Source organism: Amblyraja radiata, chromosome 8 (assembly GCF_010909765.2).
Source record: "Amblyraja radiata isolate CabotCenter1 chromosome 8, sAmbRad1.1.pri, whole genome shotgun sequence".
In the NCBI taxonomy this organism is placed as follows: Eukaryota; Metazoa; Chordata; class Chondrichthyes; order Rajiformes; family Rajidae; genus Amblyraja; species Amblyraja radiata.
This window is the reverse complement of record NC_045963.1, coordinates 58,701,505-58,717,654: the sequence shown is the minus strand read 5'-3', so window position 1 is coordinate 58,717,654 and position 16,150 is coordinate 58,701,505. Positions and strand designations below refer to the sequence as shown.

General features: G+C 44.1%; 1 protein-coding gene across 23 annotated transcripts in view; it reads right to left on the bottom strand.

Annotated features, from left to right (window-relative positions):
• adgrg6 (adhesion G protein-coupled receptor G6) overlaps positions 1–16,150 on the bottom strand; it is a 195,230-nt gene that overhangs the window by 75,810 nt on the left and 103,270 nt on the right. For 12 of the 23 annotated variants that reach the window (XM_033026023.1, XM_033026008.1, XM_033026011.1 and 9 more), the window contains 3 exons: positions 14,894–14,953; positions 12,971–13,027; positions 906–4,472 (listed from right to left, as the gene is read on the bottom strand). The exons of 2 other annotated variants lie outside the window; for them this stretch is intronic. In XM_033026023.1, the coding sequence (XP_032881914.1) occupies positions 906–4,472; positions 12,971–13,027; positions 14,894–14,953 (3,684 nt within the window). The remainder of the gene's footprint in view (positions 1–905; positions 4,473–12,970; positions 13,028–14,893; positions 14,954–16,150) is intronic. 9 more of the 23 variants (XM_033026025.1, XM_033026024.1, XM_033026021.1 and 6 more) reach the window with 8 other exon arrangements.

Sequence of the window (16,150 nt, the reverse complement as noted above, 5' to 3'; positions counted from 1 at the left end):
TCTTTATTAGATATACTCCCTCATTCATTCAACTCAAATCAATGCGGGTTTTCATATGTACTTCTCTCAAATTAAACTACATTCAAATGGTTAAGTATTATGCTAAGTAAGTAACTATCTGATGGGTGAGAACCTGGTCAATTGTTATGGTTCATTGAAGCATTTAGTTGTGCACTCTACAAGTTCTCAATGAAGTCTACATATTCAGTGCAAAACCCAATACCAGCGCCAAACGTGGGCTCTGCTCTGCGCTAAGAAGATCCCATTTTCAGTGTTAAATTGATCAACTGGAAATCAGCTTTAGCTACACTCAAGCAAAAATATGCAGAACTCAACCCACTCTCCAGGTGCAACCAGCCACAAGCCCACAGGTTTATGATTCAAAATAGCCACAGGTACAGTCAGAGCAATGGAGTTCCTCCTCGAGCAAAGAGAGATTGGTCTTTCCTACTGTTAATGATGCCAACACAACTGATGGCATTGAACTGTTGTATTAAACAAGGAATTTTGCTACCGTGGCGTAGAAAGTGCAGAAGGATTTTTATTCTCACCAGAAGAATAGGCTAGGTTTGTTCATTACCTTGTAAGGGATGGGCATTAGAAGCGAATGTTCCCCTCCTGAAGCCCAACCCTTACACGGAAATGAATTCCTGCATATTTTTGCCCAAGCTTCGCAAGGATTTAATCAATACTACAGATACTACATGTTGAGCCATTTTGCAAGTGAGGGTGTTTTACTAACTGCTAAGCCTCAACGAAGCAATCATTTGTGTCCAACACCGTGCTTTTAGCTAAGTCTACACATTCAATCCAACTACCACCAACACCAGTGGGCCGGCTATTGGCAAAAAAAATGTTAGTGACATTTTTCACTAGCTATTGCTACAGATTCTCTGAAGACATACGGTTGACGATCAACACTCCACACAAGCAGCTCATGCCAATTGTGGCCTCGCACAGACAGGGCAAAGAGGCTTGGTCAGTGGCGGTAGGCTGTTCCCCACTGTCTGTGCTTGAGTCAAAGGTCACATTGAATCCAAAAACATCAAGGGGGAGCAGAGGAGATGGCGTAACTGTGTCCGATGAAGAACTGGGTTGAAGGTTTGGTAGGCGCGTAGTGGAGGTCTGAGAGCTCTGTGGCAGTTGATTGTAGGTCTCTGTGCTTGACATAATTTCCCAGGCTGGTTTACTCATGGAAGGAACCACAGAAAAATCCATTGGCGAAGTAGTCTCCAGTGTTGGCTCTTGAGATCCAGCACTCGGCTGCGTTCCAATGGATGTTGCAGAGAACATTCCTGATATCCCTTCACTGAGTGGGAAAGATTGCACTCCCAGATTATAACTGTGGCGCTCTCCAACATGAAACTCTGATGTGTGGAGCTGCAATGTGTGTGCATACTTCTGGTCTGTTGAAACCATGTTGAGGGTGAGCGAGTCATTTGATGAATGGACTGATCTACTGACCTGTCCAATTTCAGATTCTGCCCCTATAAAAATATCACTGGATTGCAGGAGTTGGGGTCCTTCTGATAGTGATGGGGTAAGTGTTCTGTGAGGTGGCCACTTCACACTCACATCTACTGGTATCAGAGTCATCACCTGCTGATGTTTTGAACTTTCAAGTATTGCACGACTCCCAAAGGTTTCCTCCTTGAGGATGTCAGTCCTATCCGGAGATGATGCAAACAAGTTCAGTTCCAATTCTCTTTGTGTGATCGCGGTCATGAAGTTCTCCAGGGAGTAAGAGCCAATGATCACATCTGAGTGATCCTGAAATGCTCCTGGAATTGTCAGTGAAAAACTAGAGAACACTGTCCCACTTAAAGATCCATGCAGTAAATTAGTTGTTACGGTTGGAGTTTGTTCCAGTCCGGGAAGGTGGTCAGCGTGAAGCAAAGTTGTGTTTTCACTTCTGATACCTGCATCGTCATCCAAAAACTGGAACGAGATTGTCTCCTCTGGTCTCTGGTCCAACAGCACATCCCATGAGCTCCAAACACTTGCAATTGAAGTCTCCAGTGAAGACTTGAGGCGACCAGCCACTATTAAGGAATCATTCCTCAGATGAAGACCATTAGAGTATAAAGAGTCATTCTTATCTTGACGGGTGTCAAAGGTTGAAGCCTCCTTCTGTGGATGAGGAATGTCAGAGGTTAAGGATTCATTCCCTGGATTTGTGGTGTCAGAGGTTAAGGATTCATTCACTTGATACAGAGTGTTGGAAGTTAAGGATTCATTCCTTGGATGCGGACTGTCGTGGGTGAAGGATTCACTCCCTTTATGTGGAGTGTCGGAGGTGACCCATTTATTTCTTGAATGTGGGCTGACAGAAGTAAAGGATTCATTCCCTACATGTGGAGCATCCGAGGTAAAAGATTCATTCCCTGGATGCGGGTTAGTGGCTGTGAAGGATTCATTCCATCCACGTGGAGTGTCGGAGGTAAAGGATTTGTTCCCTGGATGTGGAACATCAAAGGAAACAGATTTATTTCCTGGATATGGAATGTCAGAGGTTAAGGATTCATTCCTTGAATTGGGAGTGTTCAGGGTTAGGAGTTCATCCTCCAAATAAGGAGCATCAGAGGTTGAGATCGATGAAGTGTGCAAGGCCACAAGTGGAACCCATGTACTTTTGGTAAACGATCTAGTATTTCTGATTGTCGACATCTCCCATTTGTTTTTGGTCATGACAGGTGCAGGTTGGTGGCTTTGTGTGATGTGCAGCGTGGTACCAGTCAGGGAGATCTGGCTATAGTCTTTATCTGCAATCCCTTTGTGGACAGAAAGGAGGGGAATACTGGTCTCTCTCGTGGACAATCTCCAACTGTTCTCATTGTGTGAAGGAAAATCCAGCAGAGATTCTTGGACTCTTGTCATGACTGTTGCCCTACTCAATTCAATTCTTGTTTCTAAACCTGGGTGTAACTCAATGGTTCTGGAACTAGCTGACTGCATGGTAGATGAAATGAAGAAATTGATTCTGGATTCATGAGATCCCATTGAGAATTTCCTTGGCTTGGACTGTCGTTGAGAGATACCCACATTGAGTTCAAATTTAGATGGCCTCGGAGAAACGTCCAATAGATTATTTGGAATTGAAGAAATGTTTTGTTTATCTGACATTAGAGCTGAAGAAATAAACATCAAAGCATCTGGATTGTTCATTTTGGTGTTGAGCCTTATTGATGCATTCGGAGAGCTCACATCTACATCTTTAGCAAAACCAGGAGTACCATCTACTTGGTTTCTTACTGAAAACTGTCTTGGATGCAGCATAAACTCATGAGATTGCCTTAATTGATTTGCTACCTGTTCAGTGCTAATGAACAGCCTTTGTGTTGCTGCCATAGACACCCTGCCCATGTTTGCAAAGCGGAGCAACTCTGTCGCATGTATTAGTTGGGTTTCATTGACGCTGTTGTTCCTCTCAAAAAGCAGGCTTGATATGGTGGAACCAACTTGCCCTGGAACCAGCAATGAACTTGGCCAGGTGGATAAGGGACTGTTGGCTTCGGGAAAGGCAGTGCTAAAAGAATTGGTATTGGAATGGTTGGAAAGGAACCTGGTTCCTTGGGGGTCTATAGAGGATTCTGTATTGCCAGGAAGAGATTGTGCTGAAGTCTCAGTGATGACCTTGTCTCCCAGATGCTCCAATGTATCTTCCAATTGCATCAGGTTGCTGCTGTGTGCCCAGAGCGAGCCATATAAGAGATGCCCATGAGGCATAATGATGTCCGCACTTATTTCCTGTTGAGACTCAATTGGAGTGGGATTCATTGTTTGGTACAACTCTGGAAAAGGGGTTTGTGGTTGCATCTCCAATACGTTTAAAACATTAGATGACCATTTGCCAGGATCGTGTTGGTTAGGTAATAATATAGAAGAAATACTTGGCTTCAATCTCAATGTATCTATTCCAACGTCTCTTCCTTCATCAATCAGTGCCTCATGACTTTCAAGATCAACAGATGACATCTCATTGTCATCCTCCGTAACCTTATCAGCTGAATTCTTCACACCAAACCTCAAGTCCCAGATCTGCCTCATCAGTTTTTTTAACCTACTGATGAATTCAGAAGTCAATCCAGTGACATTATCACTGTTAGCATATTCACTGGCTGTGTTGGTATCTCTGGCAGTGTTGAGAAAGACACTTGGAGGAAGATGTTTTCTCTCAGTGACGTTACCGGCTGCCATGGCCAAAGCCTTTGAATCCTTAGTAACACGTGAGCTCTTGGTGACCGTCTTGGCAATCAAAGCGACTTTCATGTTTGATCGCCCAGGTTTCAAACTGCTGGGTCTGGGTCTTAACGGGAACCTCAGTGGTGTGGAGATGATCCCCAATGGATTGCTGAACTTCCCCGATCTCTGCCTCCTGCGCGATGTAAACCTTTGCCAGATCTCATTTAACTGGCTATGGTTCAGCGGAACCTGGGACCTCTGCAAATCTGTGACGTTAAAGCTGCCAGCTGCTAGTGAGAAAATCATCTCATCATTAAATCACCACATTAAGTTTTGCGTCTAAATCTTAGCAATATCTCGGTGTGTCTTGCAGGGCCCGGTGCAAGCTAAATTCACCCTCTCTCATCCTATAAGGCAGGAAATGAAGTGGCAGTAGCCAGACTGATTAGATGAGAGGCAGTGGAGATTTAACAGATAGGAACGAGACAATGAAAGGGTGAATAAGGATGATCTATTTCCTTTAACAGTGAGTGAACTCAGACTTATACCCCAATCCTGACCTCTTCTTCTTTCTCACGTTGGGCAGAAGATACAAAGGTTTGAAAGCACATACCATCAGATTCTGGAACAGCTTGTTCCTTACTGTTATCAGATCATTGAACAGAACTCTCCTAGTCTAAGGGTGTAGCTCCCAATCACCCAGCCTACCTCATTGTGACCCTTGTACATTTTTTTTCATGTGAGCTTTCTTTGTAGCTATAATACTATATTCTACACTCTGTTTATTTTCACTTTTGCACTACCTTGTGCACTAGTGTATGGTATAATTTTCCTGGAAGCACACAGATTAAGGTATGTATCAAGTATCTTAGTACACATGAAACAATATCAATGCTTAAGACAGAAGATCAGAAGGAAGAAAGTTCCAAAGAGTGGTACGAGTCAGAAACTCACAGCCCAAAAAGATGAGTAGACTACGTTCTAATGTGACCGGGTGAGCAATTGTAAAACTGTACCAAGACTAGGGATAGCCTGTCTACCCATCTAGAATCTAACCAAACCCAACTATCTAAGTCCAATTGTGTGACAGCCTCTTAAACCTTTCTGGGTGTATAGTTTAAGGAGGGATTGTGAATGGCATTGACACTTTGTCAGTGAATGTATTGAACTGACAGTACAACAAATATAGAGGAAGGCATGTTCCTATTATATTGACTGTGCATATATTGAGAATAAAATACTTTTTTGGAAAGAATTATCTGTGTCTGGCTCAGGTCAGGTCAAACATAGAAATTAAAGGACTTGGGATCAATTTGGGCTGGGTTAGCTCAGTTTGGTTTTCACTAGAAAGCACTAACCCCACATTTCAGTTGCTGACAATGTCAAGTTAAGTGGCATGTGCTTAGTGCTCCCGAGAGGATATCTCAGGCAAGGCCATTTATATTGGTGGCAGGGCCGAATATGGAATTTTCTTGGGCGAATGAGCTCAGGTCAGGTTCCGACTGATAATGGAGGGTCTCAGCACATCCCTGCAAGTCCCAATCCAGAGCTGGAGATTGAGGGTAAAATTGCATTTTTTTAACGGAGGGAGAGTAGATTATGAACCAAATGTCCTCCATCAGCAGCATAAACATCTACATCAGAATTTTGAGATTAAGCCCATGAAATACAACAGTATGATGCCCATGAAATACAACAATATCCACAAGTACTTCATGTAGAGATTTGTTGGACTGCTACTCATTGGTAGGTTCAACACCAAAATAGGTGTTTGTGGGGTTACAACTCAACCATATTTAACACATCAGAACTAATTTGACTAGTTAGGTGTGATTGGGTGTCAGTATAGAAGGGACACTCAGTGTTCAGTATAATCTATTGTTCAGTTCATTGTATATCAATCATTTAGATTGAAATTGTATTGGTTTTTAACTCAGCCAGTTCTGACCCAATACCCACAGAGCAGGGAGGCAGGGTAAATAACTAAATGAGACTGCTCTTTCTTCCCGCCATCACTTGCACAATCTCTGCTGCAAGCAAATTTGTAGTAATATCATATCACCCATATTGATCACTGAAGCACAGATGAGAGGAGATTGTGAATATATCTTTAGCATATGAGATGACTGTTCAAGAAGCTCTTCTTGAATCTGGTGGCATGTGCTGTCAAGCTTTTATATCTTCTGCCTGACAGGTGAGGGGGGAAGAGAGAATGATCTGAGTGTGAGTGGTCCCTGATTATGTTGGCTGCAGTGTGAAGTGTAGATGGAGTTGATCAGGAGAAGGATGGTTTGTGCCACGGACTGGGCTGCGTCCACAACTCTCTGCAATCTCTTACCTCATCCTCGGGATTTTAATTTTCATTCAGAATGGTCAGATGAGCAGGGATGGATATGAGTGATTCCCCCACATTTCATACTCTCATAATTACACCATTCACCACTCTGGAAACAGACACACCTTTGCTTATACCCTGCATCAGCCCTCTCACATTCACTTCATCCCATCTTTATGGAAAAGCAAACCACTTTCTTTCTAATGCACTGATGCAGTTTATCCTCAAAGGGCCCTAAAAGTTGACACCATGCCTGCTGCCCCAGTGGTTTGTACTTGTAAGAAAAATACCATGAAAGTCAAAACACCTGTTGGCTCTTCTCTCAATCAAACACATTCCAGTCTGAAATTCCTTTAACCATTATTTAGTGAAAACTCTAAAAAACTTGGCAGAAGCCATAACCATTAACATATAAATAATTAACTTTCATATTCAAGCATGGAAAGTTATTTGACTGTAAATCTGCTGCTTTTTCCACAGATGCTGAGGCCCGGGACCGTTGGAGACAGCGGAGGAGGGTCAGGGCGGTGAGTACTTAAATCGGGCACGGGGCTTGTTTTCACAGAGGCCCGGGACCGTTGGAGACAGTGGAGGAGGGTCAGGGCGGTGAGTACTTAAATCGGGCACGGGGCTTGTTTTCACAGAGGCCCGGGACCGTTGGAGCGAGTGGAGGAGGGTCAGGGCGATGAGTACTTAAATCGGGCACGGGGCTTGTTTTCACAGAGGCCCGGGACCGTTGGAGCGAGTGGAGGAGGGTCAGGGCGGTGAGTACTTAAATCGGGCACGGGGCTTGTTTTCACAGAGGCCCGGGACCGTTGGAGCGAGTGGAGGAGGGTCAGGGCGGTGAGTACTTAAATCGGGCACGGGGCTTGTTTTCACAGAGGCCCGGGACCGTTGGAGCGAGTGGAGGAGGGTCAGGGCTTACCAAATCCCGTAACGTTCCACACTCCATAGGGAGGGTTTCTGGTGGAAGCCGCTGATTGGTGGAAGCAGACTAGAGGAAGCAGCTGATTGGGTGCAACCTCAGGTGCAGTTTAAAGGGCAAGAGGGAGCAGCTGTTTGTGTCAGATACCTGCTGATTTCTCCCAGCAGTTTCTATTGGATTATACTGGTATCGGATCCAGGGTAAGGCGAGAGAATGACAGTCAGAGCAGTGTACTGTTCTGGATGTCAGATGTGGGAGGTCATGGTGGTGGATGGCCCTCCAGACGTCCACATCTGCACCAGGTGCAGAGAGATGGGGCTCCTAAGGGACCGTATTAGGTTCCTGGAGCAGCAGCTCGATGACCTCTGTCTGGTCAGGGAGAGTGACAAGGGCATAGAGGGGAGTTATAGGGAGGTGGTCACTCCAAAACCACAGGAGAGAGACATGTGGGTCACGCTAAGGAAGGGCAAGGGGCAGAGGCAGGAACGAGGGAGTACTCCAATGTCAGTACACCTTGCAAATAAGTACTCCTGTTTGAGTACGGATGAGGATGACAGCCTACCCGGGGGTAGCAACAGCGGACGGGCCTCCAGCACAGAGACCGGCCCTGTTGCTCCGAAAGGTAGGGAAAAAAAGAAGAGGGCAATAGTAATTGGGGACTCTATTGTTAGGGGGTCGGATAGGCGTTTCTGTGGACGCAGTCAGGAGACCAGGAATGGTGGTCTGCCTCCCTGGTGCCAAGGTCTCGGACGTGTCTCAACGCATCCAAGATATCCTGAAATTAGAGGGAGAGGAGCCTGAGGTCGTGGTACATATTGGTACAAATGACATAGGTAAAAAAAGTGAAGAGGTCTTGAAGGGAGGATTTAGGGTGTTGGGAGGAGAGTTAAGGAAAAGGACCAAAAAGGTAACAATCTCAGGATTACTGCCTGTACCACGCGATAGTGAGAGTAGGAATGGAGCGAGGTGGAGGATAAATGCGTGGCTGAAAGACTGGTGCAGAGGGCAGGGATTCAAGTTTCTGGATCATTGGGACTTCTTTTGGGGAAGGTGGGACCTGTACAGAAAGGATGGGTTGCACTTGAACCCGAGGGGGACCAACATACTGGCGGGGAAATATGCAAAGGTCACTGGGGAGACTTTAAACTAGAATGGTTGGGGCGAGGGACTCAAATAGAGAAAGCTAGTAGACAGAATGGGAGGCAGGAAGCAGAAAAGGGAAGCACTCGGACACAAGAGGAGAAAGAAAAAAAAGGAAATAAACAGAGAAGAAGAGACGGGGGGTTTCTTAAATGTGCATATTTTAATGCTAGGAGCATTGTAAGAAAGGTGGACGAGCTTAGAGTCTGGATAGACACCTGGAAGTATGATGTTGTGGCGATCAGTGAAACATGGTTGCAGGAGGGCTGTGATTGGAAACTAAATATTCCAGGATTTCGTTGCTTCAGGTGTGATAGAATTGGAGGGGCAAGAGGTGGTGGTGTTGCATTGCTAGTCAGGGAAGATATTACAGCAGTGATTTGGCAGGATAGATTGGAGGGCTCATCTAGGGAGGCTATTTGGGTGGAACTGAGGTGGGAAAGGTGTAGCAACACTTATAGGGGTGTACTATAGACCGCCAAATGGGGAACGAGAATTGGAAGAGCAAATATGTAAGGAGATAGCAGATATTAGTAGTAAGCACAAGGTAGTGATTGTGGGAGATTTCAACTTTCCACACATAGACTGGGAAACACATTCTGTAAATGGGCTGGATGGTTTGGAGTTTGTAAAATGTGTGCAGGATAGTTTTTTGCAGCAATACATAGAGGTACCTACTAGAGGAGGGGCAGTGCTGGACCTCCTGTTAGGAAATGAGACGGGACAGGTGGCGGAGGTATGCGTTGGGGAGCACTTCGGGTCCAGTGATCACAATACCATTAGTTTCAATATAATTATGGAGAAGGTCAGAATTGGACCTAGGGTTGAGATTTTTGATTGGAGAAAGGCTAACTTTGATGAGATGCGAGATGATTTAAAAGGAGTGGACTGGGACATTTTGTTTTATGGGAAAGATGTAGAAGAGAAATGGTGGACATTTAAAGGGGAAATTTTAAGAGTACAGAATCTTTATGTTCCTGTTCGGTTGAAAGGAAACAGTAAAAATTGGAAAGAGCCCTGGTTTTCAAGGGAAATTGGACATCTTGTTCGGAAAAAGAGGGAGATCTACAATAATTATAGGCAGCATGAAGTAAATGAGGTGCTTGTGGAGTATAAGGAATGTAAAAAGAATCTTAAGAAATAAATTAGAAAAGCTAAAAGAAGATATGAGGTTGCTTTGGCAAGTAAGGTGAAAGTAAATCCAAAGGGTTTCTACAGCTATATTAATAGCAAAAGGATAACGAGGGATAAAATTGGTCCATTGGAGAAACAGAGTGGGCAGCTATCTGCAGAGCCAAAAGAGATGGGGGAGATATTGAACAATTTCTTTTCTTCGGTATTCACCAAGGAGAAGGATATTGAATTATGTGAGGTAAGGGAAACGAGTAGAGTAGTTATGGATACTATGAGTTTCAAAGTAAAAGAAGTACTGACACTTTTGAAAAATATAAAAGTGGATAAGTCTCCAGGTCCTGACAGGATATTCCCTCGGACATTGAGGGAAGTTAGTGTAGAAATAGCCGGGGCTATGACAGAAATATTTCAAATGTCATTAGAAACGGGAATAGTCCCCGAGGATTGGCGTACTGCGCATGTTGTTCCATTGTTTAAAAAGGGTTCTAAGAGTAAACCTAGCAATTATAGACCTGTTAGTTTGACGTCAGTGGTGGGCAAATTAATGGAAAAGATACTTAGAGATAATGTATATAAGCATCTGGATAAACAGGGTCTGATTAGGAACAGTCAACATGGATTTGTGCCTGGAAGGTCATGTTTGACTAATCTTCTTGAATTTTTTGAAGAGGTTACTAGGGAAATTGACGAGGGTAAAGCAGTGGATGTTGTCTATATGGACTTTAGTAAGGCCTTTGACAAGGTTCCTCATGGAAGGTTGGTTAAGAAGGTTAAACTGTTGGGTATAAATGCAGGAATAGCAAGATGGATTCAGCAGTGGCTGAATGGGAGAAGCCAGAGGGTAATGGTGGATGGCTGTTTGTCGGGTTGGAGGCAGGTGACTAGTGGGGTGCCTCAGGGATCTGTGTTGGGTCCTTTGTTGTTTGTCATGTACATCAATGATCTGGATGAAGGGGTGGTAAATTGGATTAGTAAGTATGCAGATGATACCAAGATAGGGGGTGTTGTGGATAATGAAGAGGATTTCCAAAGTCTACAGAGTGATTTAGGCCATTTGGAAAAATGGGCTGAAAGATGGCAGATGGAGTTTAATGCTGATAAATGTGAGGTGTTACACCTTGGCAGGACAAATCAAAATAGGACGTACATGATAAATGGTAGGGAATTGAAGAATACAGTTGAACAGAGGGATCTGGGAATAACCGTGCATAGTTCCTTGGTGGAATCTCATATAGATAGGGTGGTAAAGAAAGCTTTTGGTATGCTAGCCTTTATAAATCAGAGCATTGAGTATAGAAGCTGGGATGTAATGTTAAAATTGTACAAGGCATTGGTGAGACCAAATCTGGAGTATGGTGTACAATTTTGGTCGCCCAATTATAGGAAGGATGTCAACAAAATAGAGAGAGTACAGAGGAGATTTACTAGAATGTTGCCTGGGTTTCAACAACTAAGTTACAGAGATAGGTTGAATAAGTTAGGTCTTTATTCTCTGGAGCGCAGAAGGTTAAGGGGGGACTTGATAGAGGTCTTTAAAATGATGAGAGGGATAGACAGAGTTGATGTGATCAAGCTTTTCCCTTTGAGAATAGGGAAGATTCAAACAAGAGGACATGACTTCAGAATTAAGGGACAGAAGTTTAGGGGTAACATGAGGGGGAACTTCTTTACTCAGAGAGTGGTAGCGGTGTGGAATGAGCTTCCAGTGGAAGTGGTTGCGGCAGGTTCGTTGGTATCATTTAAGAATAAATTGGATAGGCATATGGATGAGAAGGGAATGGAGGGTTATGGTATGAGTGCAGGCAGGTGGGACTAAGGGAAAAAAATTGTTCGGCGCGGACTTGTAGGGCCGAGATGGCCTGTTTCCGTGCTGTAATTGTTATATGGTTATATGGTTATATGCTGCCTGGCCTGAACATTTACTGGTTACTTTTTATTATTCAAGGTTTCCAATCCAACGGAAGATAATTGAGCTAAAAGGAAGGGGGCTCAGACATAACGGGATAATCCCAGGGTTCGAAATTCCACAGTGGCCTTCTCTGGATTAGGCCATTACATTATATAATTTGGGATTTGGGAGTACATAAATTGGGGCCAGTGCACCCATCTACGGAGGTGCTAGACTGTCAGATATGTCCCAATGAGGTATTATATATAACTGACAATGAACGAGGGGAATCCTTCTTGGCTCAACATCACATAGCAGATTATTTGTGCACCTGTGTCGATGGGGACTTGTTATGGATAGGTCAGCTGCTCTAGTTTTCGTTATTGGAAAGCTAAACACACTTCAGTTGTGCTATGTTCACTATGAAGCCCTTTGAGACCACACAAGGTTGTGAAAAGAACCAAATAATCGAAGACTCTTTCTTTTCAAATGTGATTTTAAACTGTTCCACTGGTCAGGTAGCAGAGAAGCACAACAAAGGGCCAGAATGTAAATCTAAATTTTTGTGTTCCCCATCTTATACAGATTCCTATTGTAAACATATATAGATGACCACACCATAGGATTCCCCTCGTGGTCATCATCTTCCTCCACCCCATCGCCCATGCATGTCCGTTGTGAAGGGTCAATATTACAAGTTGTTGGAACAAGCTCAACGAACACCAAATGGGCCGGCCTTATGATGGGGAGGGTGGGGGTGGGGGGATGGGATGTGGGGTTTGAGATCATGGTAGGTATTGTTGTTGCCCTCTTTAAGAAACTTCAGAATTATTTCAGGGGAAAAAAGGTGATAGGTGGGAAATAGTCCACCTAGGAAAATAACTTCCAAGGTGTAAGATGGCATCTCCTACACCGCACCTTCCCATCACTATCACTTCTCGTCTATACCCCCTGAGCTCAGTCCTCACCAACAGCGCAATTCACCAACATATCTAGATCGTATATATTGCAGGTAACATAGCACTAGCTTAAAGTGGCATCATTTCCAAGAAACTGAAGATTATTTTAACATTTTGTTTGATTTCGACTGTGAAGAAGTCCCATGCGATGAGGTGCACAAATTGCAAACTGTTGACCACAAGGGACTGTACAGTGTTTTCTTTTGATAGACACTGCGTCATAAGAATGTGTAAGTAACCATTTGTAGTCAGGTGGCATTAAACCTCATTGTGTTTGCACTCTTTTGGGTATAAATCATGATATTGCCTTCTCCAAAGCTTCCAATGGTTAGTAGCATCCTTGTGGCAGCGACATTAGTAACCCAGCATCAACACCAATGCTAGTGAAGAACATTGCAGTCAGCTACCTTCATTGCTGGAGCAATTACAACTTGTATTTTGGGAGACTGTGTTGTTTTGTTGCCCTGATTAATGCAAAAGAATAAAACTTAACCTGATTCGACTGACCACGGTTTGTCCGCGCAGAAATCCATTATTCACAGATAATTCAGATCACAGATCCATTCAGCATCCATAAGGACTCATCACACCCCTGCCACGGTCTGTTTCAACTACTTCCCTCCAGCAGACGTTACAAGGCCTTCTACGCCCGAACCTCCAGACTCAGGAACAGTTTTATCCCAAGAGCTATAGCAGCTCTGAACCGGCCCTAATGAGTGACCCCCCACCCACCCCCTTTGGACAGCCTCCCTCAGATGGTCACGTCAATCAATTCAGCTTGCTTATTTATGTATTGTATTTATTTACCTTTCTTGTACATCAGTGGAGCTGCACACTAAATCTCGTTGCACTGACGTGCAATGACAATAAAAGATATTATTATTATTATTATAAGGTCATGAGTGATGGGAGCAGAATTAGGCCATTCGGCACATCAAGTCTACTCCATCATTTAATCGTGGCCGATCTATCTCTCCCTCCTAAACCTAGTCTGCTGCCTTCTCCCCATAACCTCTGACAATGGAACTCCAATTGAGTGCACCATTGCTGCTGCATTTAGCCAGATATAGGTATGGCATCTTTTCAATGGATCCCATAACATGTCTGGCTGGAATATGCCACTTACTGGTAAATTTATTTGCAGATTTCGCTAATAAGTCAGATTGTATGGTGAGTTAACAACAGGGAGGCACAGTGGCACAGTGGTAGAGCTGCTGCCTTACAGCGCCAGAAATCCGGGTTCGATCCCGACCACGGGTGCTGTCTGTACAGAGTTTGTACATTCTCCCTGTGAACGTGTGAATTTTCTCTCGGTGCTCCGGTTCCCTCCCACACTCCAACGATGTACAAGTTTGAAGGTTTATCGGCTTCGGTAAAATTGTAAATTGTCCCTAGTGTGTCGCATATTGTTATTATACGGGGTGATCGATGGTCTGCGCGGATTCGGTGTGCCGAATGGCCTGTTTCCACGCTGTATATCTAAAGTCTAAATTAATCTGGGGCACTGTGAGCCTACTTTTCGGTATTAGGCTAGCAAGGTGATTATGTAACAGGCTTCCATTGCCAACCACCTCGCTACGACAGATGGCACAATGGGCTAAGTGTTCGGCTGGCGACCGGAAGGTAGCCGGTTCGAATCCCGCTTGGAGTGCATACTGTCGTTGTGTCATTGGGCAAGACACTTCACCCACCTTTGCCTGTGTGTGAATGTGTGTGAATGTGTGTGAGTGATTGGTGGTGGTCAGAGGGGCCGTAGGCGCAGAATGGCAGCCACGCTTCCGTCAGTCTGCCCCAGGGCAGCTGTGGCTACAGAAGTAGCTTACAACCACCGAGTGTGACTGAGGAGTGAATGAATAATGCGATGTAAAGCGCCTTGAGTATTAGAAAGGCGCTATATAAATCCCATCCATTATTATTATTATTACTAAGGAGCTTGTCATTATTTTATCCCATCACCTTCCCTCCCCAATATCCAAGATGGATAACTACCAAATACCAAATCTGGAAGACTCCATCAAAGGCAGTTTCCTCTGTTGAGTGCTAATTTCAGCATCCAGAGTTTTGTGCCTATGAAGATGGATCGTTGCTGAAATGTTACTTCAACATATGCTTTGCACTGTGGGAACTAGCAACCAGGTTTCTTAATTACAACAGTGAATCTACTCCAAGCAGTTTTACTGGCTATGAGAGCACATGGCCCATGGTTGAGAAAGCTGATATACCAATCCAAGACACATCCTCCCTCAATGATTCAGATTTACCCCCCCCCCCCCCCCCCCTATCCCTTCTATCTATTTAGACATAAAAGGATCAAACACCCAATTACTTACTCAAATCTGTGGTGTCTCTGGATCCATGTGTGGTGACTTCAGCGAATGGAGTACTTATGCCTTTGTAATGTAATCAAATATGAGATACTGATCACTCAATTGATAAACTTTAAAATGGTCTGAATACTTCTTGCTAACCCTTGGAAAGGAGAACCCCTCTCCAAGAGTCACTTGAGAAATCTCAGAAAATTCACCAGAGGTGGAGTAACAGGCTACACAGAGTTGTAGTAAAGAGTTGTATGTCTTAGCTAAGTTTGCTGGTTCTCCAGTGCCCACTAAAAGCAAAGATGTTCACAGCACAGAGAGGTCATTGAGCTAGAAAGATTGTAAGAAAGAGATAGCACTGGTATTACTGAACAATTGAGGGTGTGGAGAGAGGCATGCTTCTTCTTCACAAGTGCCTCAGGAATAAGGATGGCTTGGGAAAGGCATTGGCAGGTGGAATTCAATCCCAACTCCAGCCTCGGAAGGAAATCAAATAGTAGATGTACAGTAAATAGGAGAGCACAAACATACTGAGAGCCTTGTTCACCGCCCTATTTGCCACAGGTGAATAGGGTGTGAAAAAGCCATGCCTGCTTTGTAGGTCAAAGCACAGAATACAAATGTTGGGATGCCTTGTGGCAACCTTACAAAACACTGGTAATACTGGACCTGCAGCATTGCATGCAGTTCAGTTGCCATGGCATAGGAGGGATGTGACTATGCTGAAGGGAGTGGACTGTTGTCAGGAGTATTTTAGTTAATGGGTAAGACTGGATAGGCAAACGTTTTTTTCCCTGGAGCAAAGGAGACATATATAAATATAAGAGGAGAAATAAGGTGGGTAGCCAGGATCTTATTCCGAGGGTGGAGGTATGAAAAACAAGAGGACATAGATTTAAAATAGGAAAGAGTTGTAGTTGTAGAAAAAGGATTTGAGAAGAAAGTTGCTTTTTAGAGAGTAGTTGATGTCTGGAGTTCACTGTGAGAGGAGGTGGTGGAATTGGATCCAATTGCTATGTTTATTAAACATTTAGACGCTAAAATAGGCAAGGTCCTAATACAGGCAAACGCGATTAGTTTAGATAGACACAGTGTCGGATGGGCATGGTGGGGTGAAGGCCCCTTTCCTGCGCTGTATAATTCTGTGACTATGCCTAAAGAGTTCTGCACCAGGTACATCGACTGGAGGAATGCATGCTGAGCTAGGAAATTAAGTTGTTTGGAATGAAATTGAAAAAGTCATTGAAAAATAAAGAGGAACCTGTGTAAGTT